General features: G+C 40.2%; 2 protein-coding genes across 2 annotated transcripts in view; one reads left to right on the top strand and one right to left on the bottom strand.

Annotated features, from left to right (window-relative positions):
- Nucleotides 1-26,784, top strand: part of LOC109030018 (O-acyltransferase like protein) — a 79,872-nt gene that overhangs the window by 40,112 nt on the left and 12,976 nt on the right. The gene's annotated exons all lie outside the window — the stretch shown is intronic.
- On the bottom strand, nucleotides 11,979-25,593 carry LOC109029997 (cholesterol 7-desaturase nvd 1). Its single transcript, XM_072295965.1, has 7 exons — nucleotides 23,685-25,593; nucleotides 22,341-22,536; nucleotides 21,116-21,304; nucleotides 18,862-19,040; nucleotides 18,001-18,246; nucleotides 15,701-15,871; nucleotides 11,979-13,598 (listed from the first exon to the last, which is right to left on the bottom strand). Exons 1-7 carry the CDS (start codon nucleotides 23,931-23,933, stop codon nucleotides 13,443-13,445), a joined length of 1,386 nt encoding a protein of 461 aa, XP_072152066.1. The 5' UTR covers nucleotides 23,934-25,593; the 3' UTR covers nucleotides 11,979-13,442.

Raw genomic sequence — 26,784 nt, 5'->3', positions numbered from 1 at the left:
CATCCATTTGGATAAAGCGGAAGTTTTTGCTTGGCCGATATATTTCGTAATCGGCTAAGCAACTGCTCTTTTGCCATCGCTTCACTTTTTGCAGGGAGTTGAAAATGTTTATCGCTTTTGTTTCCGGTCAAGTCCTGATCGCACGGAAAAGAAAAGAAATTTTAGATATTTACCAATGTGGGTGGGCACAAACACCTTGAAATGATTCCGAAATAGTTCCCAACGCCAAGGGGCTGACAATTTTATGCAGTGTAGAAATGCACCGCGCGATAATGTCATCAAGAGCGCAATTTTAGTCAACAGAGGAGTTGGGATTGGCTGAATTCGGAAACTTATTGTTTTCTCAAAGACATGTCTCATACAATAAGTGACGAGAGGCAGCTGAATCAGAGGATAAATCTGAAAAAGTATACTCTAACGCGAATTTTATGCACTTGTGTGCACTAATGCGTGTGCTGTACGTTTTGTGTGTTTTTCTCATGTTAGACATCCATCACGCTCAAGCCATGTAGGTGTAGGTAATTAATGCTGCCTCCCACTAGCTTTCACTTCGTAACATCCTCGCATCCTCCCTATGTTTCTTAGGAAAAAAAACGAGACACAATTGTTTTTCGACTCATTTATTACTTACTATTTGGATTATATTTTGCAACGAGGAACCACTATTTCTGATTCATTTTAGAAACAACATGTATGCCACTGATTTCCCTATGCAGATACTTGCTTTTATAGAAGAGCCAGAGATAGTGGTTCTTCATTGTAAAATGTAATCTACCTTATGCTCGGTGTTTCGGAACCGTGTAGTGAAAAGAAGGAAGCGAAGTCCGTCAAAGGGACTTTATTTCATTAAGTACGCTGAGTGGGTGAATAAATTTGTAAAAAATTGTTTAAAGTTTAGATAAATATGCTCCCAAATCATTCAATTTGTCATTGAAGAGAGGCGAATGTTCGTGCCATTCAAAAGTCTGTAAGACAAAAAATTATTCAATTATGCGAACTTTTTTGTGTTTAAATATGTGTACTAACTAACTGCTGCATATAAAGTTGATATCTAATAAGTCATCAACCAGTATTATGGTTTTATAATAAGTTATTATCTTATACGTAATATTAAGTTATTATCTTACAAGGACTAAATTCAGGGGTCTTCTAAGATAGTAAGCAAGAGCGATGATTCCAAGTACTAAGAAGATGAAGAGAGGACCAGTTAGGAAAACCAGTACGACGTCGACAATTAGAAATCGCATAATGGAGTGCATCAAACTTCCTTCGATCATCGCTGCTTTTTCGAGGGTTCCTAAGGTGACAGAATTGCAAATATATTACAAAGCATATAAAAAAATAAAAAGGAAGTAAAGAAATAAATAAAAAGGAGAAGAATAAGTAATGAAATTGAGGGGAAACACGTCAATTTGAGGCGGTTTCACCAATTTGCAAGAAGAGAGTCCCCGAGTCCCCATTTCCTTAAAAATCGACATTACGTAATCAATGTCTCACTGTATTCGTACAGGGACAATGTAAAAAGCGAAATGAAGCAATGTTCCGGACAGCAGCAAAGCTTGAGATTTCAAAATTATGGTGTCAGATTATGTATACTGGACAGACACGGCGCAGAATGAATAAAAAAGGAGCCCGCCAAAATTCTATCTTGAGAAAGTCCTCAGGTTATCCCGCGATGCAGGAATTCTTGACTGAAGTCTACATTGTTAAAAGCAATTATGGTTCTGAGTGCCTTTGAAATGTTCATAATTGAGCCTTTCTCTGAATTAATATAACTTTGGGACCGGGAAGAATTGTCGTGAAAACTATGGTGATTCACTGATTCACTCATGCAGAGACGTGTTCTTTTCGGACTCCATGCCGATTACTCGTATTCGTGAGCTAAGAAATCTACTCAAACGCTGACTTTTTCCTCTAGGGATCCATGTCCTTCATTCGTGAGCAAGGAAATCTCTCCGCTGTAAAACTTACTCTGGGTGATTTAATCCGAAATCTGAGTGACCCAAGGAAATGTTCCAGTATTAGTACTGAATCTGATTGATTTTTTTTTTTTTTTTTTTTTTTTTTTTTTTTTTTTTTTTTTTAAATGTACTTTCCGTGAAAACCTTAGTAGATAAACGCACTTGCTAATAGGCACTTACAGGGTGTCCCAGACCACCCGCACTAGACTTCTTTTTCGCTTGGTTTAGGGCATACGAAGTCGGGGACCGTGGGGTTAAGCGGGGAATCGACCCTAAGGAATCCGAATTTATGTACCGAAACTACGGGGTAAACGGGGGGGGGGGGGGGGTTCAATTTTTCTACCCCCATGAGAGGCTAGTGAGGCTTCGAGACTATGGAAGTCGGATACCCTCACGTCGATAATCTGGGGAACCATCTTTTTCCGGAGAATCTATATCAATTTTGCGACCCAACGGGAAAGGAGGGGGCCACTGTCCCCCTCTTTAAGGAATCATTTTTCGGCCTAAAGTGGACCGATTTTCGAAACTTAGGGGTCGATTTTTACGTGAAATGTTTCATATTTTTCAATTTTAATGCGATCGAATCCAAATTCTATGTGGAACCCTGACAATTAGGGTTGTGACCTCCCCCCCCCCACACACACACCCACCCACCCTCACACACACACACACACACAGAAGAGTGCTTGGGGGGGGGGAGTCCGGTACCATATAATTCGGATTCCTTGGGGACGATTTACTACCCAACCGCGATAACTAACCGAGAGAAAGGCCTGGTAGGGGCGGTCTGGGACACCCTGTATACACACGGCACTCACTTACATTTTCGAGAGCAGCCGTTTTCCGAAAAATGCCCGTTTCCACTCTTGGCATTTCGACTTTCCAATGACAACCAAATGAGCATAGATGGAGTGACCGTGAATAAATCTTCTGTCGTTTTCACGCAATTGAGGTGTAAGTCTGAGCTCCTTGCGCACGAAAGATAACGATCACGTCGTTAAAAAATTACTTCATATAGTACGTTCCCACTGTGCTAATAAGTAAAATATTCACAAGGAACAGGAAGTTCACACTTTACATTGACCATCGACAAAAACCAGAAGTAACGGTCGTCATGGTTGACAACTTCCGAGGAGCCAAAATCACAGATTCGTAATCAGTTCAGAGTGAGTTTCTGCCAATCGTGTGGTAAATATTTCCGTCATTATTAAGTCCACTCCAAGTATATATATATATATATGAGTCGCTTTTATAGCGCTCTTTGGCGCTGTGCGACGCCTAATCGCCACAAAGCTCGGTCTTCCCACAGGTCATCAGGGAGTTGACAATCTCTTATCTCATTTAACACCCCCTGTCGCCAACCTCTCACTGGGCGTCCCCTACGTCTCCTCCCAGGAGGAACCCAATCAAGCATCTTTTTTGGCAGCCTCTCTTCCGTCATCCTATTGACATGACCATACCAAACAAGTTGTTTGGTCATGACGTCGAACACGATGTCATTTTCGACTTCCATTATCTGACGCACTCTATCATTACGGACCCGATCTCTCCTAGAAATTCCTGCTGACCTTCTCCAGAAATCCATCTCCGTTGCTCTTAGCATATCCTGTGTCCGTTTCTTCAGCTGCCAAACTTCACATCCGTATGTTAATATACTTTTGACTACAGCGTTGTATATCCTCCTCTTGTTATCTTTGGAAATCCGCTGATCCCAGAGGATTCCATTTAACATCGCTATAGCCTTCCTTGCTAAGGTGTTCCTTTCCCTGATAGCTTGATCCGTCCTTCCATCCTGGGTCAACCGCACTCCCAAGTACTTAAAGTGCTCGCAGCCTTTGATCTGCTGCCCATCCTCCAACTCAATGCTTTGCTGATCACCGCCAAAAGTCATCTTCTCAGATTTGGATATGCTGACTTCCAGACCCCACTTCCGATACTCTTCTACTAGCTTGCGCATCATGTATTCCGCGTCATCTTGATCTTGAGCAACCACCACCTGGTCATCAGCAAAGCACAGAGTAAACAGAGTTTCGAGATCACCCAAGGGGACACCCATACCAGAGCATTTCTTTTTCCATTCTTTTAGCACGCACTCGAGATAAATTTTAAATAATGTTGGCGACAAACAACATCCCTGTTTTAAACCCTTAGTCACATAAAATCCCGCTGACAACCCCCCATGGCACTTAACTTTGGTAAAACTCCCTTTATAAAATCGCTTAACAGCGTCAATCAACCCCCCGTTAAAATTCGATTTTTCCAAGGCCTCCCAAAGTTTCACCAACGGCACGCTGTCATACGCCTTCTGGAGATCCACAAAAATTAAATGCAGTTCCTGAGCTACGGCCATTTTCTTCTCAATGACCTGGACAATAACAAAGAGGTGATCTATCGTAGACCTGCCAGCTCTAAAACCAGCCTGCTCCTCTGCTTCGTGATCCTGCCATTCGTCCTCGATCTTCGCTTTCAGTATCTTCCCGTACACTTTGCTTATTGTCCCGGTCACTGAGAGCCCCCGGTAGTTGTTACAGTCGTCCTTCCTTCCCTTCTTTTTGTAGATGGCCTTGATCCAAGACTCCTTCCACTCCCTTGGTACCTCGTCACCCCTGATGCATTGTTGCATCAGTTTTCTGAGGCACTCAAAGAGCTTGGCAGTCCCGTACTTGACCAACTCGACAGGAATCCCACCAGGACCCGGTGCTTTGTCATTAATTAGCTCTTTAACCGCTTTAATTATGTCACAAGTGTGGATCTCCAAGTTGTTCATTCTTCCGTTGTCCGTGCTGTTGTCTCGAAACTCTGGGCGCCTTTCCGTCAAAAGATCTTTAAAATGATCCTCCAGTTTTTTAAGTGATATCGGAGAAACGATGTCGCGCTTCATGTCTCTACGTAAACCTTTAATTAACTTCCAGCTCTCAGCACTTTTTCTCCCCCCTAGGTAGGTGTTAATTCTAGAACAGTTGCTTTCCCAAGCTTCATTCTTCTTCCGTGTTATGAGGCTCCTAACTTTAGACTGAGCTTTCCTGTAAGCAACTTTATCTTCAGTCTTTTTAGACGACAGAAATATAAGGTGTTTTTGCCTCTTAAGATTTATCTCGTCTTCAATTTCTTCATCCCACCAGTAAGGATGCTGGTATTTATTACTGGTTTTGTGAACACCTAGGGCTTCTTTCGCTGCAGAGTGGATACAATCTTTGATGAACTGATATTGCTCTTCCGTGGTACCCGAGAGTCCATCCCCCAGCTTCTCATCTAAGCGTTTCCGATACAGAGCCTTGACACTAGGGTGCTCCAAACTTTCGATGTTATACCATACTTCATGATTTTGCGTTCCCTGACTCTGCTGTTGCTCAGGCATTGGCTCTTTATCTTTAATCCCTTTAACGGGAAACGCTATATCTGCTCGGAGGAAATGATGATCACTGCCGCAAGAGAGTCCCCTGCACACTCTAACTTGCTGCAATTTCAACTTAGTAGTGTGCTTTACAATTACATAATCGATGATGGATTTCAATCCTCGCGTTGGCTGGACCCAGGTATACTTATGGATGTCTTTGTGTTGAAAAAAGCCGTTCAAAATTTTCATCTCAGTTTGAGAACAAATTGAGATGAGCCGATCACCGTTATCATTAACAGCATCCTCCCCAAACGGTCCAACAACTTTACAGTTTACTCGTCGTCCCGTTCTGCTGTTCAAATCACCCATAAGAATGGCTTCCCTGCCAGCACCAACGTTCAGTATTTCATCATTCAGATCTTCGAAGAATTGGTCCTTCCATGCGACAGTGGCATCATCATTCACACCGTATACTCCGAGCAGCGTGATCTTATGTCCGTACAGGTTAAGGTTCATTTTGATAATGCGCTGGTTGACGGCCTCCCAAGTGCCCACGAACTTACGTAGGCTTCTCCGCAAAAGTATTGCTACTCCTTGCTGAGCACGCTGATCTTTGGCTACGCCGCTGTAGAATAGATCATAGTCACCGTAATTCTCTGACCCGTGCCCTTTTTTCTTGGTCTCAGTAAGAACAGCGACATCCACTCCAAGTTTCTGAATCTCCGATATCACTTCCGGTAACTTATTTGAAATGCCTTGGACATTCCACGTCCCAAATACCATTGTCCGTTTTCTCAATTTTTGTCGACGTGTCCGTTTAGTTCTAGTGGTACCGAGGCTTGTATTGTTAGGTCGGTTAACAGTAAAACTTTTTACAAGTACCGGGGAGTTAGCCCGATGACTCAACCCCCAACCTGGAGGACCAGGGTTTGATTTCGGAGTTGCCTCTCCTAGACAGGTTGCTTTCACTTCAGCTCAGAGCCCTGTCTGCCCTTCTAGCAGGTGGTTCATGCGCCCAGAGGCCGGTGACCATCTCCACTGCCCCCTTTGAGGCAGGGGCTACCAGCTGGGGTCCGCAGGATTGCTAAACCTGTGACAACAGTCCCCCATACGGGACCCCCCAAGTTTGATGTAATAATATTCTTAACTTCGTGGTGATTTTTATTCATTATGATTGGAAAGAATCAGGCTCAATTGGAGCTTATGAGTCAAAAATTGTAGAATAAAAATACTTTAAAGATGGAGGGAAATCACCAAAAGCTCTTCACGATGAACCAAATGTGCATATTTGAATTTTTCTTTCTTGAATAGCTCCAAAGTAGAGCTGAGGCCGAGAAAAATCGCAGCTACCCAGCCGTAGACTTTTTTTTTTAATTTAGTCGTTTGTCTCAGGAAAAATCGGTGGTAACATTGCGTTTTTCGCGAAAAGAGATTGCTGCAAATCGATTATGCCCCCCTTCCCTCTTGTTTTTTTACATTTGGTATATTGAAGGAGTATACTGAGGGGCATATTTCCCCAAAATTTCAGTCTCCCAAACAATTTCGTAAGGGGGTGCCCCCCCCGCTTAAAGTTGATAAATGAATAAATTAGCCTCGTAATTGTTCAACACTTATAGATATTGACCGGTGATTTTTGCGGGTAACTTATTTTAAATTACAAAAACTTTCGAGGAAGTATACCTCTATAGTTAAAAGTTTGAAAAATTCGACCGTGTCAGATTTGAGACTTTTACTAATGTAAAATAAATAATGTAAAGAACAACGTGTCCGTATTCGCTTTAAACGAACAATGGTAATTTTTCGCTGTGCTCCTGAACGTATGAGAGCAACTAACTTTTAGTCCAGTTATGTATGCAACAAGTCCATGAAGTTGCTCAACCGCGTGTCAATATCGTGAAATGTTAACAAGTCACGAGACAAAGCTATTCATTTTTCAGCTTTGAATTCCCACCCTCCCTTCCGAGACTTCATCGGGGGGCTTAAATTTTGGAAAAAGATGCCCCGTAGTATACTCCTTTAATATACCAAAAACAAAAAAAGATCAAGAGAGGTGGGCATGGTCGATTTTGTATCAATCTCCGGAATTGCAAATAGTATCATCTGACCCCGCCCCCCTCCCCCAGAAAGTTTGAATGATGGGAAAAAACCTTCGTTTAGGACAGGTCTTGGTCGCAGTGGATGACCCAAAGGAGGATGCCCATCGCTCGCATTGAAAGAGGAATTTTAGAATATGTTTCCCGCAAAGCGTCACACTAACGGAAGTTTCCCTGTGTTTACTTTCAGTAATGTGCAATAAATTTTTAGTAATCTAATATTTATGCAGAAATAATAGAAAATTGTCATCACAGTAGTCTCAACATAAAATTAAAATTCCAAAAATTTGTCGGGGGAGACCCCTTCAAAATGAGAAGGAGGGGGTATTCCACACCCCCAAACCTCCTCAACTCCCATGGGAGTAGGACGAATCTACGACTATTAAATAAAGTTGCGCTGCAATGCGTTATAATATTTTTGCACATAATTTGCTCACTAAAATGAGATCGATGCACTAGAAAAGTCGGTGATATGCAACGCAAAGGAAAACTACAGCTCATTTCAACCATAGAGTACATAGAGTCGTAATGTAAGTGGGAGAGCTGGCGCCATGTTCTGCTCGACGAGTTCCGAGCCCGGTGTGCGGGGTCACTTTTTCGATACATATTCGATGTAAAATGGCGGTGTGGAATATGGCCGAGTCCCCTAGGGTGCGGCTTATACGAGAAATTAAAAAGGTTGAATTTTGAAATTGACAAGGGACCCCACCAAAACGTTCCCAATAGTGTAAAAACAAACGTTGTAGAACAGTTTTGCATTTGGTCAACATTTAGAGGTTGCGACGGGCCTTTAAAGTTGCCAAATTTGGCTAATTTTCGCATTTTTTCGTCCATTTTGGCAAATTTTCTCAGGCCTTACTGAGAGTTCTAATTGGTCAATTTATTCATAAATAGGTAGTACATAACCTAAAATGTACCCCTTCCTCCCCCTGAAGCCCCCCAGCCCCCCGAACCCCCCTCCCTCACCGATCCAATATAAATACACTCATTATAAACGACGCTGTTTTGGTAGTGACCAGAGATCTAAAGTGACACTGGTCAACACGGGTTCAAATGTGATTGTAGTAGGGTAGTTTTTAGCGCTGAGTCCGAAAATGACCTCCGTCATGCTGGGTCAGGTCGATTTTCCTCGGAAAAATCGGGATTTTCCTTAAAAATCGAGCTTTTCCGGTGAAAAATCAATTTTCCGGAAAATCTGTGCATGATGGAGGAAAGATAAGGTCATTTTCGGATTCAGCAGCTAAAATTACATGGGAAACCATATGTTGCATGCCTATTGAAGTTTCCGTTCTGTTCCAAATATCGAGGTTTTTCCGGACAAGTGCCCCTTTCCGCCCATGTAACGCATGTAATACCAGTCCGATTGATTTGCGTCGGAAAGAAGGGAAAATATTTTTTCTCAGGCGACAGGTGGAGTTGCCTCCACTAAATTAGTGCCGCTGCAGCCGAAAATGACCCTCGTTTCCTTTCAGAACCTTTGGAAAATCCAGATTCCGAAAAGAAGGGATGTTTTTAAACGTCTTTGAGTTAAAAAGGTGCATTTTTTTCGAAAAATCGATTTTTCAAAAAAATTGATAGACTTTGGAAGAAAACGAGGGTCATTTTCGGCTGCAGCGGCACTAATTTAGTGAGGCAACTCCACCTGTTGCCTGAGAAAAAATATTTTCCCTTCTTTCCGACGCAAATCAATCGGACTGGTATTACATGCGTTACATGGGCGGAAAGGGGCACTTGTCCGGAAAACCTCGATATTTGGAACAGAACGGAAACTTCAATAGGCATGCAACATATGGTTTCCCATGTAATTTTAGCTGCTGAATCCGAAAATGACCTTATCTTTCCTCCATCATGCACAGATTTTCCGGAAAATTGATTTTTCACCGGAAAAGCTCGATGTTCAGGGAAAATCCTGATTTTCCGAGGAAAATCGACCTGACCCTGCATGACGGAGGTCATTTTCGGACTCAGCGCTAAAAACTACCCTAGATCAACCACATTTGAACCCGTGTTGACCAGTGTCACTTTAGATCTCTGGTCACTACCAAAACAGCGTCGTTTATAATGAGTGTATTTATATTGGATCGGTGAGGGAGGGGGGTTCGGGGGGCTGGGGGGCTTCAGGGGGAGGAAGGGGTACATTTTAGGTTATGTACTACCTATTTATGAATAAATTGACCAATTAGAACTCTCAGTAAGGCCTGAGAAAATTTGCCAAAATGGACGAAAAAATGCGAAAATTAGCCAAATTTGGCAACTTTAAAGGCCCGTCGCAACCTCTAAATGTTGACCAAATGCAAAACTGTTCTACAACGTTTGTTTTTACACTATTGGGAACGTTTTGGTGGGGTCCCTTGTCAATTTCAAAATTCAACCTTTTTAATTTCTCGTATAAGCCGCACCCTAGTCCCCCGTGTATCGCAAACAATCAATTATGTATCGAAAAAGGGACCCGGCGCCGCACAGGAATCTCGGAATTTGGGACCTGGAAAATGCTTAAAAGTGGCGCCAGCTCTCCCACTTGCATCACGATTCTACAGGGTGTCTCACGAAAAACGAGCCACCTTGAATATCTGCCGAACGCGTCGGAATTTCGAAAAACGGTAAAAGACGTGTTCGTTTATATCGAGGGGGACACCATTTGGCGTATTCGACATTTTCCCAAACCGCGGGAGGGGCGCGGGGCGGGGGGTTCCCCACCCGTAAGTCGAACTTTTCAAATGGCACCCCTACTTTTTTATTTCAGAAATCAATTTTTCGCAAAAAAACAAGCCACCCTGTCCAAACCGAATGTAAGTCGGACAATTTTTCAGTGATTGAGAGAGTTTGAAACATTTTTTTCATGCTCTTTCCAAAAATTTCCCACGCCCAATGGAATTGCTGTATCAAACCAAACTCTCCGCCAAAAAAATTCTTGAACATTGCACTTTCGATAAAAAAATAAAAAAAATCTGCTGCACCCGAAATCTAGAGCACGCGGAGCCCTTCTTTGCGACATTAAAATTCGTGGACGAATGTAAGTTGAGTCCCAATGCATTGAGGTCATTAGGGGAGAAGGTAAATTGAGTCCCGACTCCTAATTGGTGGTACGTAAATTGAGTCCCGGTAGCATTATCACTGTATGTGTGAGGATGGGAGAGTGTGCGTGAGAGGCAAGAAATGAAGTAAATGTTTTGTGAAGTTAAGTGATTGTAAAAAGCTTAAATTTTATCTGCAAGTATTCACGATTCATGGTTACTACAAAGGTCGATTTGTTCCATTGGTTTTCTTGTTATTGCCTGACAAAAAAACTGATACGTACGCAACAGCACTTCGGTTTGTCGTCAAGCGCTGTGAATATTTAGGTTTAAAGTTCCAACCGAAAGAAGTTTTTTTGGACTTCGAAGAAGGTATACACAAAGCAGCTCGTTGAGTATGGCCGAATGTTGGACTTAAGGGATGTCGCTTTCATCTTGGGCAGAGTTGGTGGCGCCACATACAAAAGTGCGGCTTAGCGACCGTGTATAAAGACTCTCGATCTGAACTCAGCAATTATTTAAAATATTTCTTCAGCTTGCCATTTTTAAGTGAAGGAGATGTTGACGATGCCTTCGTATTTTTATTTATTTTCACTACTATTCACTGTTCAACAACGCAAATACAGTGGGACTCAATTTACCTATGGGGGATTCATTGACGGGACTCAATTTACCTATGGGTGATTAATTGACGGGACTCAACTTACCCTCAAAAGATCGTTTGGGACTCAACTTACCTTCTCCCAAATTCGTAATACCGAACATTTCCGAGGAGCGCTCATCGGGAGGGAGTAGTAAGTTTTAGACAAGAATTATTAATCTTTTTTCTGAAGCATAAGAAACCGTGTCCATAAAGAAGCAGTTAAGTAGAAAAACAAATGGATTAGCTTTTTTTTTGGGGGGGGGGGGGGGGGGTCAATGACTTGAGCCGGACCTTGATACTTCTGAGGACGCTATTTTTCCGCGGTGCGTTGTTTTTCTACTTAACTGCTTCTTCATGGACACGGTTTCTTATGCTTCAGAAAAAAGATTAATAATTCTTGTCTAAAACTTACTACTCCCTCCCGATGAGCGCTCCTCGGAAATGTTCGGTATTACGAATTTTAATGTCGCAAAGAAGGGCTCCGCGTGCTCTAGATTTCGGGTGCAGCAGATTTTTTTTATTTTTTTATCGAAAGTGCAATGTTCAAGAATTTTTTTGGCGGAGAGTTTGGTTTGATACAGCAATTCCATTGGGCGTGGGAAATTTTTGGAAAGAGCATGAAAAAAATGTTTCAAACTCTCTCAATCACTGAAAAATTGTCCGATTTACATTCGGTTTGGACAGGGTGGCTTGTTTTTTTGCGAAAAATTGATTTCTGAAATAAAAAAGTAGGGGTGCCATTTGAAAAGTTCGACTTACGGGTGGGGCACCCCCCGCCCCGCGCCCCTCCCGCGGTTTGGGAAAATGTCGAATACGCCAAATGGTGTCCTCCTCGATATAAACGAACACGTCTTTTACCGTTTTTCGAAATTCCGACGCGTTCGGCAGATATTCAAGGTGGCTCGTTTTTCGTGAGACACCCTGTATGTACCCAATGATTTTAACTTGCGGATGATCTTAAGCGTTTTATCCCGAACCCAGCGTCTCAAAACTACAAGTCAAATACATCCGCTAAAGTGAAATGTCCTTTCCTAAAACGCTGCAATACAGGTATATCCGTGCTGTTTAATAACTTCCAACTATTTTTCATTACCTAATGCATGAGGTGAAGGGATGAAAGAAATGTATTTCCCTCTGAAGACGACGTCCCGTTACAGCTTTCTATCGTTTCTTGTAAAGAAGTAAAAAACCGTCTGTGATGTGTTTAACATGAGAACAACACTCGACATTGACTCAGCGATCCGTGCTTGAGCCGTGCTTAAATACATACCCACCGGAAATCAGCTATACCTAATATTCATTTCTTCGCATAATCGCATCAGATACAGATACCCCTTCCCGGAGAATACTTCCTAGGAAAATTCATCATTTAAATTCCAATCTACCATTTGTTCGAAACTCAGCGTACATTTGGTTTATTCAATGCTCTCGACCTTCAATATCCTTTCAAGGCTGCGCCTTGAGCTGTTTAGTATTGCAGCCGGAAAGATTTTCTAACGTGCAGCTGATCCCACTCAAGATTAGTTAGTTGTTTTTTTTCTTTTTTTTTCTGTTGTTTAATGGCTTTGTGAAAGATTAGTTAGTTAGTTAATTTATTTTAAGACATTCAGCATCTTAGGCTATTAACATCTATACGAAGAATTTGGAAGATGGACCCCAAATCTATTTTTTTAAAATACATATATTTTAATGACTGTTTTCTCTTAAAGAGAAGATTTTATGAGCTTTGTCTATCTTAGTTGCAATCGAACCACGGTGTTTGCATTTGATTATTAATCATGGTGTCATCATCGTCTAATATTTCTGCGTTCTACGTAGAAAAATGAAGGTATGTATTTTCAAACATTACCAAGATTAAAACTTATTATCGATCCGCTAGAAGTGATTACAGCTACGTTACGCTCAATAAAAATTGGACCCGTGGCGGGAGAAAGTGGGCTCAGAAAAAGTCAGATATCTTGGCAACCCGCGGACCAAATTCGAAAACACATAAACTCGGGAAAAAAAATTGTTCAGGAAACACCTAAAACTGCGCAGCGGGCGAAGAAGTTAGTTTAAGAAAAACCTTTTTGGTGCCAAAGGACAAGTACTCAGAAACTTTGTAAAGCACCAAGTTAAAATCGATACACCATGTCTGTTGACAGAGAATTAAGCGTTTAAAAATTTCCGAGTTGGTGTGTTTTCGTTCTCACCGACTTTCATTTTATTAGCCTCCCAAACATCTAATGGCTATAAGGCACCTGAAGTGAGTTTTATCATAAAATTAGAAGTGTCAAGAAAGGGGTACAAATATTATATTTTCCTTCGAAGTTTTCCGTAGTTTTATTTAACAGCTTTCTCGTAGACTTCATTTGTAAGGATGTCAAATAGAGAGGACTGGGTCTTTAAAACTTGCTAATAAATAGTATCCTGACAGTTAATGGAAGGACTGCTTTTAGAGTAGAATTGACTGTACCATCGTCTGAAGTGGGCTACGGATCCATCTTCCTTTATAATATTCTGTTGCGCTCTTACTTTCCCGTAATTCCATACCATGATGTCCTCCTCGAACTAAAAATAGAAGAGGAAATTAATAACAAATTGAAATTTCGGTACAGGGGTAAGGTTAATCCTTAACTCTAGTACAATATATTCTGGTATACGGTCCATATTTTCTCTAAGATGTTAGCCCTCACGTGTATTATTTTGGGAAAAGCCGAAATCTCAGTTTGGACTTACCGTCAGGCAGGGTATATTCGATACCAATGAAATGAATATAGATCAATTGGACTGCATTTTGCAATTTGGAACAAAAATTTCTGGCTCTTCTGGGAAAACACTTATGTGCATGGGGAATCTAATGGCACATACGTTGTTTTCAAACCGGGCCAGAATTCATAGTTCCATATTGCAAAATGCAGTCCAATCGAGGTGCATGGGAGCCTCGTGAGAATGAAAAGGAGGGATAGTTTAGAAGGCAATTTTTAAGCCTCTTCCTGCTTGACCCTTCTTCCTGATCCGAGAAGAGACTCTCAGAGGACGATCCAATATGGTAAGGAGCCAGTGAAGTTAAGGGATAGGGTTCATCTTCCATGGCGGGGGCCTTTCAAAGTCACAAGGCTTTAGCAAAACAAGGTGCATACAAGCAGGTGACTTGAACGGAAAGGTTTTAACAAAGGACTGTGTGTGAAGAGAGCGCTTTGCGAGGTCTGAGAATCCACGCAGCTTTCTAAAAACGCCCTCTCTAATTTTCAAACTTCAAACACGTATTTCTCGAGATAACAAAAACTGCACTTATGCACTTCGTCCTCCAAGCTCCTCAATGGGCCTATTGCGAATTTTTGCCAGAGCAAAAGTAAGAATTGTTTCTATCAGTAAATGTCTAAAAAATCCAATACCCAACATAGCGGACGCTTTCGCACGAAAATCGCAATCGGGAGCTCAAGGTCAACCAAAGCGGATCTTTATCGACGCAAAGAAATCGTAAATGTAAACACGCTAGGATGGGTGTTCCCTTGATTGAGGTTGAAACTCTGTTCACTCTGCTTTGCTGATAACCGCAAGTGGTGATTGCACAAGATCAAGATGACGCCGATTACATGATGCGCAAGTTGGTAGAGAAGTATCGGAAGTGGGGTTTGGCAGTCAGTATTTCCGAATCCGAGAAACTGACTTTGGGATGGTGATCAGCAAATAATTGAGTTGGAGGATAGGCAGCAGATCAAAGGCTGCGCGCACAATAAGTACTTGGGGGTGCGGTTGACCTAGGATGGAAGGACGGATCAAGCGACCAAGGAAAGAAACACCCTGGCAAGGAAGGCTACAGCGAATTTAAATGGAATCCTCTGGGATCCGCGGATTTCCAAAGAGAACAAGAGGAGAATTTACAACGTTATAGTCAAAAGTATTCTGACGTATGGATGTGAAGTTTGGCAGCTGAAGAAACGGACCCAGGGGATTTCTGGAGGAGGTCGCTGTAGGAATTTTTAGGAGAGATCGGGTCCGCAATGAAAGAGTGCGTCAGATCATGGGAGTCGAAAATGACATCGTATTCGACGTCATGATCAGACAGCTTGACTGGGTATGGTCATGTCAATAGAAGGACGGACGAAAGGCTGCCAAAGAAGTTGCTTGATTGGGTTCCTCCTGAGAGGGGACGAACGGGACGTCCAGTGAAAGGGTGGCGACAAGGGGTTTTAGACAACTCCCTGAAGAGCTTTGGGAGGAAAGGGGACTTTGGCGGCTAGGAGTCGCAGAGCGCCAGAGAGCGCTATAAAAGCGGCTTTATACATACAAACACGCTAGGTTGTTGACAAATGTTTAGAATCTCGTCCAGGCACTTGTGTTTTGACGGATTGGTGTCAGTCATGTTGTGTTGGTGTTGTGTCATTGTGTAGTATCCTAGGGCACAGAGGTTGTATAGAACGACGATACCTCCAGGAAAAAGTCTACCTGTGCCGTAGGATCGTTTTTGAAGCGAAAAGCTAAAAAAAAATGCAAATTGCTCTCGCAGATTTTGCGAAGTTAGGAAACATTTTAAACTTTTTCGGTGCGCTCATCGTGAGTTTTTAGACCTTTACTGATAGAGGCAGTTCTTATTTTTGTTTTAGCAAAAGTTTGCGACAGGCCCATTGATGTGTCAGCCTTACACTAGTTTGTTTCATGACACTTACGGCATTTTTAAGTCCATGCAACGCGATTGGTCCGAAGAGGATTGTGAATGGCCGCATGTACAACCGCGTCGTTAGTCGGAGGGTGAGTGGTGCAACTGGCGTAAAACACATCGTATACCTAGTGTTTCCAAGAGACGTTGATTGGGTAAGCTCGATGTAGCCTGGTCCGATCTGAAAAAAACATATTTATACCTTCACGCAAAAACAGATGCTCAATATAAAATTATACACATCCAGCTGACAATGTAAATAAACTGACAATGAGCCTACTGTAGAGTAATGTCTCACGATTTCAATCTTATCTCAAAATAAAGCCAAAATTTTGCAATTCTCACGGGCGGAACTAGGAAGCCTCCTTCCCCCGGTTTGCTCGACCCTTCTCAAGAGATGGATGAAGGATCTCTCATCTCTGAAATGTAACTCCATCAATTTTCGGTGAGATAAGCCTATAATTGCTGCTGAGATGACTCAATTATTGAATATTTCCTCAAGGAGGCATGTTGCGATAAGGTGCTAAAACTAATTGCAGGGTAAAATGTAGATTGAAAAATCATTTCTTAAACTTGGCCGCTCCCCCCCCCCCTCAATTAATTTAATCACTTTTACCCAAGAAGCATTCTACATTTATCGAAAGTAAAACCTGGATTATCCCTTGATAAAAAAATACAAATGCAAGGTGGGAAAGTATCTACATGATCAGAGAAGGAAAACCACCTGGAGTGGGTAGGTATTTACAGATTTTTACTTCTTACAACTAGAAGAGCTCCAGAATCTTGAAAATGTGATTTGAAATATTTTAAGGTGTAAATTCAGTAGTAAAAGCAGTTGACATAACTCCAAGTTACAACTCTCCACGATTACCACCGGATACAATTCTCAGAAAATATAGAGGAGAAATATATCACCGAAAATTGTCACGCTTATTAAAATCAGATTTTCCTTTCCGCAAACTGAAGCTAGATCCATACAAAATTTGACAACTATTAAAGTAACACTGAGCTTTCTAAAATTGGGATATGAAATCAGATAGATTATTCACAGCAACAATGTTCAAGCTAGCTCTTACTATCAGATTATCAGCGTAAGATCGGTATGTTATTTTATGGGTATAGTTTCCGCTGGCGCGACGCATGGTGGGCAGCTGTTTTTGTAACAGAGGAGAGAAATGTAGGAGCCCACTCATCTCTAGAATTTACAATCTATACTATAAGCTCCAAGACCTCCTAATTTTGCGAAACTGGTAACGCTTAGTTCCAGCGTTCTACCGGGCAGATTTTCAAAATATGGCCCAGGTTTTTTAATATTACGTGGTAAAGTTGCGAATTCTCCCATTTAAACAATGTAAATTTATAGTTTTTGTCATAGTTCGTTTGAGCGTTCTACTGGGCCGATTTTCATGATTTTTGCGTAAATCGACAGGTAATAGGCCCTAGATGAGCCCGCTGTAATCAGATTTTGGAAAAAGGACCCAGGTTTTTTTAAAATCACGTTATAAAAGTGAGTGAGTTTATAGAATGCTCCGGTACTGCTACCGCTATGCGCGGGAGGATGCGCAGTGGTCGAGGAGGTTGCGCAGTAGCTGTGTAGCCTGCGCATCAGCTCTACACTTATCTACACAAGATTCGCACCATAACCCTCATGTCGAGCGGTGACCGAGTCGTCTAAGACGTCCAATGCGTCCACTTTAAACTCGGTGTAGGTTCGATCCCCGACTCATGAAATCTTAATTATTACCTGACTATCATTGTTCATTGTTTTACTGCAATATTTCATCAAGCAGTCATTCCAAAACGCGTCCTTTTAATTTTAAAGTAATTTTAAGTAAAGTTTAAAATTAAAGTATACCTCATATCGTAATTGTTTAGGGGAAAAATAAAACTATCACTGATAGGAGGGCAAAAATAGGGCCGCGAAGCGGCCCATTGATGGCGCGGAGCGCCTTCAGGGGTTGGGCCGCATAGCGGCCAGGGGGCATAGCCCCCTAGTAAAAAAATACGGTCTGTGACGAAGATCAATCAGCCTACAAGATCGAAGGACTAGTAACTTTTTTACAAGCTTACAAAAGAACCTGAGCCCGCCTGTCATTCGCCGGCAAGGAACTCAAATACTCGATACATTCTATCGAGTTGGGAGTCAAAACGATCGCAAAGGCGGTATACTACGTAGGTATACGCACCAAAATAAAATATTCAAGTACGCTGTGTGATAGTGAAGGCATTTTTTAGGTATTCTAAATGGGCCACTTTGTTCCGTTACCCTCCTCACACCCGTTGAACGCAATTTTAAGTGATAATACATACGTTTCTCGCAAGAACATTACTCTTTATGATGGTTATTCTATTAAAAAGCTTTATGTGCACTTCATTTCGACCCCACGACTTGTGAGGCAGATCTGCATCAAGTTCCCACTGTGTTAACTGTGTGAGATTGGTGAAGTAGGAAAGCCATTTTCTCTTCGAGCCCTCCAAATCAGCGCCCGTCATGAACATTCTAGGAGCGTGTATACAATTAATATGCTCGTTGTCAGCGAAATTTTGAAAGACATCCTTTAAAATGAGAAAAAAACAGAACGAGAGCAACGATTAGACTTATGCTTTGTTAAGCAGAAGGTAGTGTAACAAACAACATCTATACTTGAGGCAGTCAAGTTATTAAGACATGTCGATTTCTTCCTCTTCGCGAAATTTTTTCCCCCTTACCCATAGCAACGTTAACTACCCATAACTTTGGGTATTTTTGTTAATTTCTGTCACATCCAGCTGAGTTGATAATTTTATTGGGGCCAATGGACGTGTTTATGAAAGGAACTAAAGCCTACTACACATAGTTCCTTTTAGCGTAAATACGTGCAAATATTCACTGGGACACCCGGAAGCACAATATTCAGTTCACTGTCCTGAATTTAACCTCTAACACACATCAACTTTCCTCTTTACCAAAGTTTCACCTTTTAATTTGTAATTCGTCCTTAAAATACCCTATGACTTGTTAGACTCAAAGTAATGTACTTTGCGATATTCATCCGATTCAATTTTGAGTATTATTAAAAGGTTGCTGGGCGCTGCATGATGCGCGGCCCTCATTGAAATATTTAGAAATCGAGACGCACTATTCTAAATGATCAATCGTACTAATAAACAGAATAGAGATGACATTCTAACCTCAGCATGCGCATCCATTAGATATTCAAAACGACCCTTGTACGTGTAACTTCCATCCATAATATCTGCAAACGGTTGTATTTCGTAGGAGGGCTCCTCTCCATCAGCGTGATACCACACGAAAATGATGTGGTTCACCTCTACAGACTTCCAAGTTCGAACTTTCGCAAACTCTGGAACTGCACATGGAACGATGTTGATGAGAGGAAATCTCAATAATCAGATTAATTGCATTTGGAGATAAATCTCCCCCTAGTAGCAGAACCACAGAAGAAAAAGATAAATATTACGTACGAAAGTTAATTTTTTTTATATAATGCATGCATACAAAAGTGTTAAAAGTGAACATTTTTATGTTCCCATTATATAAAAAAATTTTATAATTTTCGTGAGCTTTTCGCGAACATATACTAAAAATTCTTCTAATTCGCGAAAAGCTCACGAAAATGATGACCTATTTTTTTATATAATCGTTACATAAAAATATTCACTTTTAACACTTTCGTATGCATGCGTTGTATAAAAAAATAAAAATGTGTGTATAAAATAAAATTACCTTATCTAGCTTTTATCACTTTTCATATATTACGGTCAGGTCTGAACTTAGATTTTATTTTTTTTTATAAAAGCGTTACACGTTTTTTTTATATAAAACGATCATTTAGATAAAAGATATGTTTCTTTTATACTTTTTTTAGAAAAACAAAAAATTGTTCTGCTACTGGGGTCACCACGTATCTCTCAAGGGAATTCCCTGAAATTGAGATCTCATCAAAACGTGATATTTTCCTCAAGATTCTTTTTTAAAATTATTATTCGTTCTCTTCCTGGTTCACCCGTCCCAAGTGGTCGTCCCAAGTGGTCATCCAGAGAAGTCTCTGGTTCGACTCGATCGCAAATCTCACCAAAGCTGGCCGGAGCAGATCTCGCATTTCTGCCGTGATAGTGAATAGAGTAGTATGTGCATTTCTTTATGAGCCTTGATTTGCGAATGCTTTTATGTGTATCGAGATTCATCCCAGCATGCATTTACTGCTCTCTTCGCAATCACGGCAGATTTTACGGCCCTCCGAAAAAATAACTTTGATGTACGGACACGAGGCACTTCGCATTTATATGTTTCAAAGGAGGATTTTTTTATGTCACATTTTGTGGTGTGGTGGCGCATAATTCGTTCAAAATATTCACGAAGTTAATACGCAATCTTTGATAACGTTAGCTCTGCTAGATCCCTTATTCATTGGCGCATCCCGGTTTCCATTCAATCTATGCAACATCGTTCACTCCGTTCTGTAGTTGTTAAGGAAATTTTGCAATCATGAAAAAACGCAACTTAAAAGTGTTTGCATTCTCACAAAGGCGATTTAAGGCTTCTCTTTAACTGATAGTACGTCGTCTACTTCTCATCAATTGATGAATATGAGTGAGATTTTTATTGATCAGAACCTCGTAAATTTTGCGCCGTTATTTTGTATTTAGCTTTAAGATACTTACTATATATTATAACAAAGTATATAACTATGTAACAAAGTTCTCAAAGAGGTGTGTGAAAAAACAGGCAAAAATTCCTCAAGGCATTCTCTAATTTTGAACACTTGGGGTGATACAGTATCTTTCGAGACGCTCAAAACCGGTTGCCGTTTTGCTTAGAAGTGCCTTGTTGCGACGTTGCCATTTTTTAAAGTGGAGATATTTAAAAATTTTATATCTCCGCTGCATCTCAACCGATTTCAATGAATTGTTTTTTAAAAATATTCCTCTTAAATAGAGATTTCTGATGGTTTAATAGAGAAAACTATACAGCGCTTCTAAGCAAACGGCGACCGGTTTTGGGCGTCTCGAAAGATACTGTATCACCCCAAGTGTTCAAAATTAGAGAATGCCTTGAGGCATTTTTGCCCGTTTTTTCACACACCTCTTTGCAATAAGAAAACTCTCTTTGCACCTCTTTGCCTCTTTTGCCTCTTTTGCCTCTTTGCTCTCTTTGCATTATCATTAGAATGCACAATCTCCCCATGATGCGCATTCTTTTTTTAGAATAGAAATGTACCATTTACTTTGGTTTAAATTTTAAAGTTTAGGTCTCTAATACCACCATGTGCTACCACTCAGCTTATTTTCCTGTGCTATCATATACTTCAAATAGTGCCAAAAGCAGTTTTCCTTCCCTGTCAAAAAATTACAATTTGCAAAGCGTGGTTATCAAAAAAAAGTTTTGTTAGCAGATCCCACAAGCTTCTAATCAGTAGCTTACTTTTTTTGGCATATGGGATATTTCTGCATTTTCCCGTCTCGCCATCGAATTGCCATCCATGGAAAGGGCACTCCAAGCAACCATTCTTGACAGACCCTCCTATACCCATGTTTGCTCCTAGATGGGGACAGTACGCGTCGACTACGTGTACCTTTCCATCTGACTTTCGAAAAACAGCAAAATTTTCACCTGAAAAGAAGCAAAGGAATCTGCATTATGATTCTTCATCTGTCTGATGAATCACTTGCAATAATAGTTCACGACGCTAGCCTCAAAGTCACCCGCGAAGCGAGCGACCAGGGGTGCAGGGGAAATCCTCTGCTTATTAGCTGTGAGAGCGTGCGAAGCGTGTATCGACCAGGTAGTTTTAATTCAACAAATTTCTTCAAAAGTAAAAAGCATCCTACCAATTGGAAAAACTTTTATCTGTCGCAAATCCTCAAATATAATTTTGACATAAGGAAATTCCGTGTAACAGTGACACCGTTCCCTGATTAAGGGCGATATTCTTTTAAACGGATGGTTTGATGCACTAAAGATGGTATCTGAAATACGTCAATAAAGCATCCATTCCTGATCATTTTTCTTCTTAGGTATTCGTATACGGTCTTTTACACTAATAACTTTAAACCCTCCCTCCCATTGCAGCCTAATGTGAGTCTCGTGCGCAGTTCATATTCTGAAATCTTCACCCTCTATGGCATAGCGTTACAAATTCGTAACAACGTATTTTCGGGGGTTTTTAAAGATTGAATCTTTCCCTGTTCCATGAGTTTGCAACATTTCATTAGTTGTTTCTTTTTTTGAATAATTTATTCCCTTAAATTTAAAACTTTGAAAAAAAGATTGGTACTCTATTTTTTTAATGCAAGCTACAAAATAGATTAGTGTCCCCTAGATTCTGAGATCCAAAATTAATTCATGCCATAGAGGGTCAAAACTGGACTACATTTTGCAATTAGGAACTATAAATTCCAGCTTGGTTTAAAAACAACGTATGTGCCATTAGTTTCCCTATGCACATACGTGTTTTTTCAGATGAGCTAGAATTTATAGCTCCAAATTGCAAAATGCTGTCCAACTGTGTTGCATTGCAAAATTTTTGGGTTTCGCTTTCATCCGTGAGTATGTGCACACGTCAGCTCCATCTATAAATTTGCGAGACTATTTTCGTAGACTAAAGAAAAAAAACAACCCATTTTTAAATATTACATACTAAGATTACCTAAAGCCGCGACGTATTTCACTTTCTCCAGGCCGAGTTCCCAAGATTCGAGTATTCTGAACCATCCATTTGGATAAAGTGGAAGTTTTTTGGCATCAGGATCTCTTCGCAATCGACTTACGAGCAGGTCTTTTGCCATCGAATCATTTTTAGCTGGAAGTTTAAAAAATTTATCGCTCTTCTCTCCGGTCAAGTCCTGATCACATGAAAAAAAAAATTAATAAGTTTTTATTAATCCATTTGGGGAAAAGGGATAGAAAGTGGGGGAGGAGGTTGTTGAAACAACGTGTAATCACCATGGAAAGAGAAGTTTTTAGAATCCTTGGTTAAGTTATGAACATTTTTAAGGACAGGAGGCACACATAGTAGTAAGTGGTAGGAAAAATAACATCAAGGGCAAAATACAAAGCACTCTTTATATGTTCAAAGACGTTCTTGATTTTGTTGACGTTTTAATTTTCTTAAAGAGCGACTGACAATCATCGTAATTCACTAAATTTCGAGTGATTAGTCTTCGCTCTCTTAATTTTTGTAAATATATGAAAAAAGAACAATAATGTGATTTTAAACTTTTATTTTTAGGGTGAGCCGAAGAAAAAACATTCTCTTTGGCAGTCTTTGCTGCTGGTGGGGATATTTTTCTACGATAAAAGTTATGAACATTCTTATAAAAACAAGAGTATTTAATCTTTGGAGGTTCTGAATTGAGCATTTCCATTCTTGCCTCTTCTAATTTCACCATTCTTTCATCGATTTTACCTATTAGCTTTTCACGAACGGAATAACCGTGCAACGGCTGGTGATAATATTATATTCCAACACAAAAGAATGCTTCCTCCAAAATTCTGTTCAAGTGAAGCCATTTTTGAGGTTTCAAAATTGATCAGAATATTTAAAAATTCAATCAACTGCAAATTGCAAGCGCTCTGAAAATGTTTATTTCACTCCCAATTTTTGCTTCTAAAAAGTGTGCGTGCCCAACACATTCTTTAAGATGTGTTTTGAGCTCCAAAAAAAAAGACCCACGTGTAATTTTGATTTCCTTAGATTCCGAAATTCGGTCAGTGACTTTAGCTGAAATCGCGATTTCGAGCGATTAGGCAGGTCTCGTAATCAAAGAAGTCGTGTAGCTTAAAGCCTCAAAATTTGTCTAATTTCACAATTTTTGGCGAAATTCCACGTGGTTAGAGCGTAGTTTTCTTGAAACAGTTTTCCGAGTACTCTTTGTCATAATTCAATGTAGCCACATTTGCACCAAAAATGGTGAAGATCTAGTTCATTATCCAAATACTTTCGGAAACAAATACCAGTATGATTAACAATATTTTAACATCCGTCTCTTACGATAAATATATTTAAGGGTCGAGTGAGGTAATATATGAGATAGACGAATCCAAGGAACAGCAAGGCTACGAGACTGGTATGTGGAAGTGATGTGACGTCGAAATACTGCAAACTGAAGGGTAACCAACTGTCAATGGCCACTGTAAGTTTTGAAAGCAATCCTAAGAAAACAAGAAAAAACAAGTCACAGAATGTCTCTAATCTTATTGCGGATACTATGGAGATACTGTGGAGGATACGGCAAGTCATATTTTAATACGACTCATTTGCTATGATAATTGTTTTATTTTAAGTTATCTTAAATTAGGACAGGGCCTTTCAATTTTTTAAAATTGAATCTATTCTTTTCTTAAATTGCAGCGATTGAATTGAGGGGCTTGGAGAACAAGGCGCACAAGTGCAGTTTTTGCTATTGCGAGAAATTCATGTGTTTGAAGTTTCGCATTCGCGAAACTTAACACCATTGATGCTTATGGCGGAACGAAAGTTCAAACTAACTTTTTGATGCTTAAAAATTGGAATCTGGGAGCTACTTTTTTACAAAACAAGCATTCAGACGAATTTGACTTGAAATAATTTATATCTCAATTTTTTTAAAAACTTCACTTGTCCGCCTTATCCTCCAAGCCTTCTCAATTTTCAAACTAAATACTCGTATATGTGTGTTTATTACCTTACATTTTGAGTGAGGAATTTGCGTATTAATAAATAAGTATCTTGCTTGTGGAAAATACAGCATTGAACATGTTCTAAGAATATTTTACCTTCTTCAGAAGAAAGTGTAGTTTGATGGGTATCCATTGTTTCTTGATGGAAAACGAGGGTTTTGCGCGACCTGTGCGGTTTAAGGACAGAGATCGAGGTGAAGACCGGGATTAGTGCATCAGTCGATGTTTTTAATCTGAGGCGAACTGAACACTTGGAAACGAAAAACGGGAAAATTCGCGGTAGGCTGCTTGTCAGCACAGTTGACGATAATGGAAGAAGGTCGCAGACATCTCGACCGATCAAGGATAAGAAAGACTCATTGCATACTAAGTATGTGAAATTTTAAGACGTTGCCTTCAATTTGGATTTCTCACGCTAAGATTCTTCGTAAGTTTAATGATGACACTACACTGTTGGAATTCTTGAACGCCTTTAGAAATATGAAAGAGGAAAGGAGATTTTTAAACATTGCAAACAAGATACGTGATTTGGGAGTTTACCGTCGATATAGTTTTGTGTTAAATTCTTATAAGCGGCTTACCATGACACGCAGTCAACCATGATATTCGTTCATTTCCATGGCCACGTCTGAATTAATTGCGCAAAGAGAATGCATCAACGTGAATTAAAACTATGACCTTATTTAAAACGTAATTATGTATCTCATGTCTCAGTCGTTGCGTATGTTTGTTTTCCCTGATTTTGTGGACTCTAAATCAAGAATACAATCTCACCTTCAGCCGTGACGTGGACATTGGATATGATGTCCGATTGTACTGGAGAAAGGTATTTTCCTTCCATGAAAGAAACTCAATGCGAATTGTCCAAATTCTGTCACAAAATCTGCCAACCTGACAATGAATGGTCGTAAAAAAATGCTAACAAGCACGCTCTATCTCGCATGCAACGCAACATATTACACGTAACAATGACCTCCATGACGTACCATAATCTTGAAACATTAAGGTGCGTTTTCCACCGACTTAGTTTCCATATCGATGGCAAAAGTGAGAAACCACTCATCTTTGTTTGCAACGTAGTATGTACTTCCTGTTATACCTCTGTCATCTTAAGGTAGATTTCGAAGAAATATCTACCTATTGTAGACGGTACGACCTCGTAATTTTCGGGAATTCTCGCTCAAAAAGCATCGATCCTGAAGCCCTGAGTTGAAAAATGTAGGTCATAAAATAGTACGATATATATGATGCTGATCGTCGTTAAATAAGATTAAATATATATATATATATATATATATATATATATATATAACACACACAAAATACAGGATCAAGGCTAAAAACTATACTTTTTATATACAGGGTGGGCCAGAAGTTCCAGGACGGTCGGCTAACTTTTGAACGGTTGGAGATAGAAAAATGAAACTTTGGGAATGTTCCTATCTCAAAGGGGACCATCTTATGGGGGAGTCAAAATTTTGGTCCCCCCTAAGGGAGGGGGCGGGGGGCCCCCAACTTTTTTTTTTCAAATGGCAACCCCTATCTTGCGATACCTCATTCGAAAGACCATAAAAAACTAAGAATTTTGGCGCAAACCGCAGATCAATATCTTAATTTTTGACCGAGTTATGATAGGGTCAAAGGTCAAATTTGACCTATTTTCAAAAAATCACAACTCCGGTTCAAATTATCGTAAAGAAAAAAATAAAACGGGAAAATTTACTAAATTGTGTTCGCTTTTAAGTAAAAATTGAAGAAATCACTTCGAACTAATTTTAAGGGGGGGGTTCGGACCCCCAAATACGTCAATTCAAAGGTCATTCAATTTTCTCGCGAAATAAGCCAATTTCCCATAGATTTGCCTCCACATTATCTCAGTAAGGTCAAAATCAGTTCAAAATTACGTTGGGCAAGTCCCCAAATTTCGGGAAAAGTTAAAATAACGCAATTTAAGGTAATTAAATTTGACCGTTTTAATTGCGTTATTTTAACTTTTCCCGAAATTTGGGGACTTGCCCAACGTAATGTTGAACTGATTTTGACCTTACTGAGATAACGTGGAAGCAAATCTAGGGGAAATTGGCTTATTTCGCGGGAAAATTGAATGACCTTTGAATTGACGTATTTGGGGGTTCGAACCCCCCCTTAAAATTACAGCGAAGTGATTTCTGCAATTTTTACTTAAAAGCGGACACAATTTAGTAAATTTTCCCGTTTTATTTTTTTCTTTACGATAATTTGAACCGGAGTTGTGATTTTTTGAAAATAGGTCAAATTTGACCTTTGACCCTATCATAACTCGGTCAAAAATTAAGATATTGATCTGCGGTTTGCGCCAAAATTCTTAGTTTTTTATGGTCTTTCGAATGAGGTATCGCAAGATAGGGGTTGCCATTTGAAAAAAAAAAGTTGGGGGCCCCCCGCCCCCTCCC

This window comes from Bemisia tabaci, chromosome 2 (assembly GCF_918797505.1).
Source record: "Bemisia tabaci chromosome 2, PGI_BMITA_v3".
NCBI lineage: Eukaryota > Metazoa > Arthropoda > Insecta > Hemiptera > Aleyrodidae > Bemisia > Bemisia tabaci.
The sequence above is the reverse complement of the archived record's forward strand: the minus strand, read 5'-3'. Positions and strand labels throughout refer to the sequence as shown.

Excerpts from the sequence above, each read along its gene's own strand:
- LOC109029997 (XM_072295965.1), bottom strand. The coding sequence starts at position 23,933 with ATGACTTGCCGTATCCTCCACAGTATCTCCATAGTATCCGCAATAAGA. Across the intron at positions 21,305-22,340 it reads GAAATACGTCGCGGCTTTAG|GTGAAAATTTTGCTGTTTTT; the intron begins GTAATCTTAGTA and ends GCTTCTTTTCAG. Across the intron at positions 13,599-15,700 it reads TGCATGGACTTAAAAATGCC|TTCGAGGAGGACATCATGGT; the intron begins GTAAGTGTCATG and ends TTCTATTTTTAG.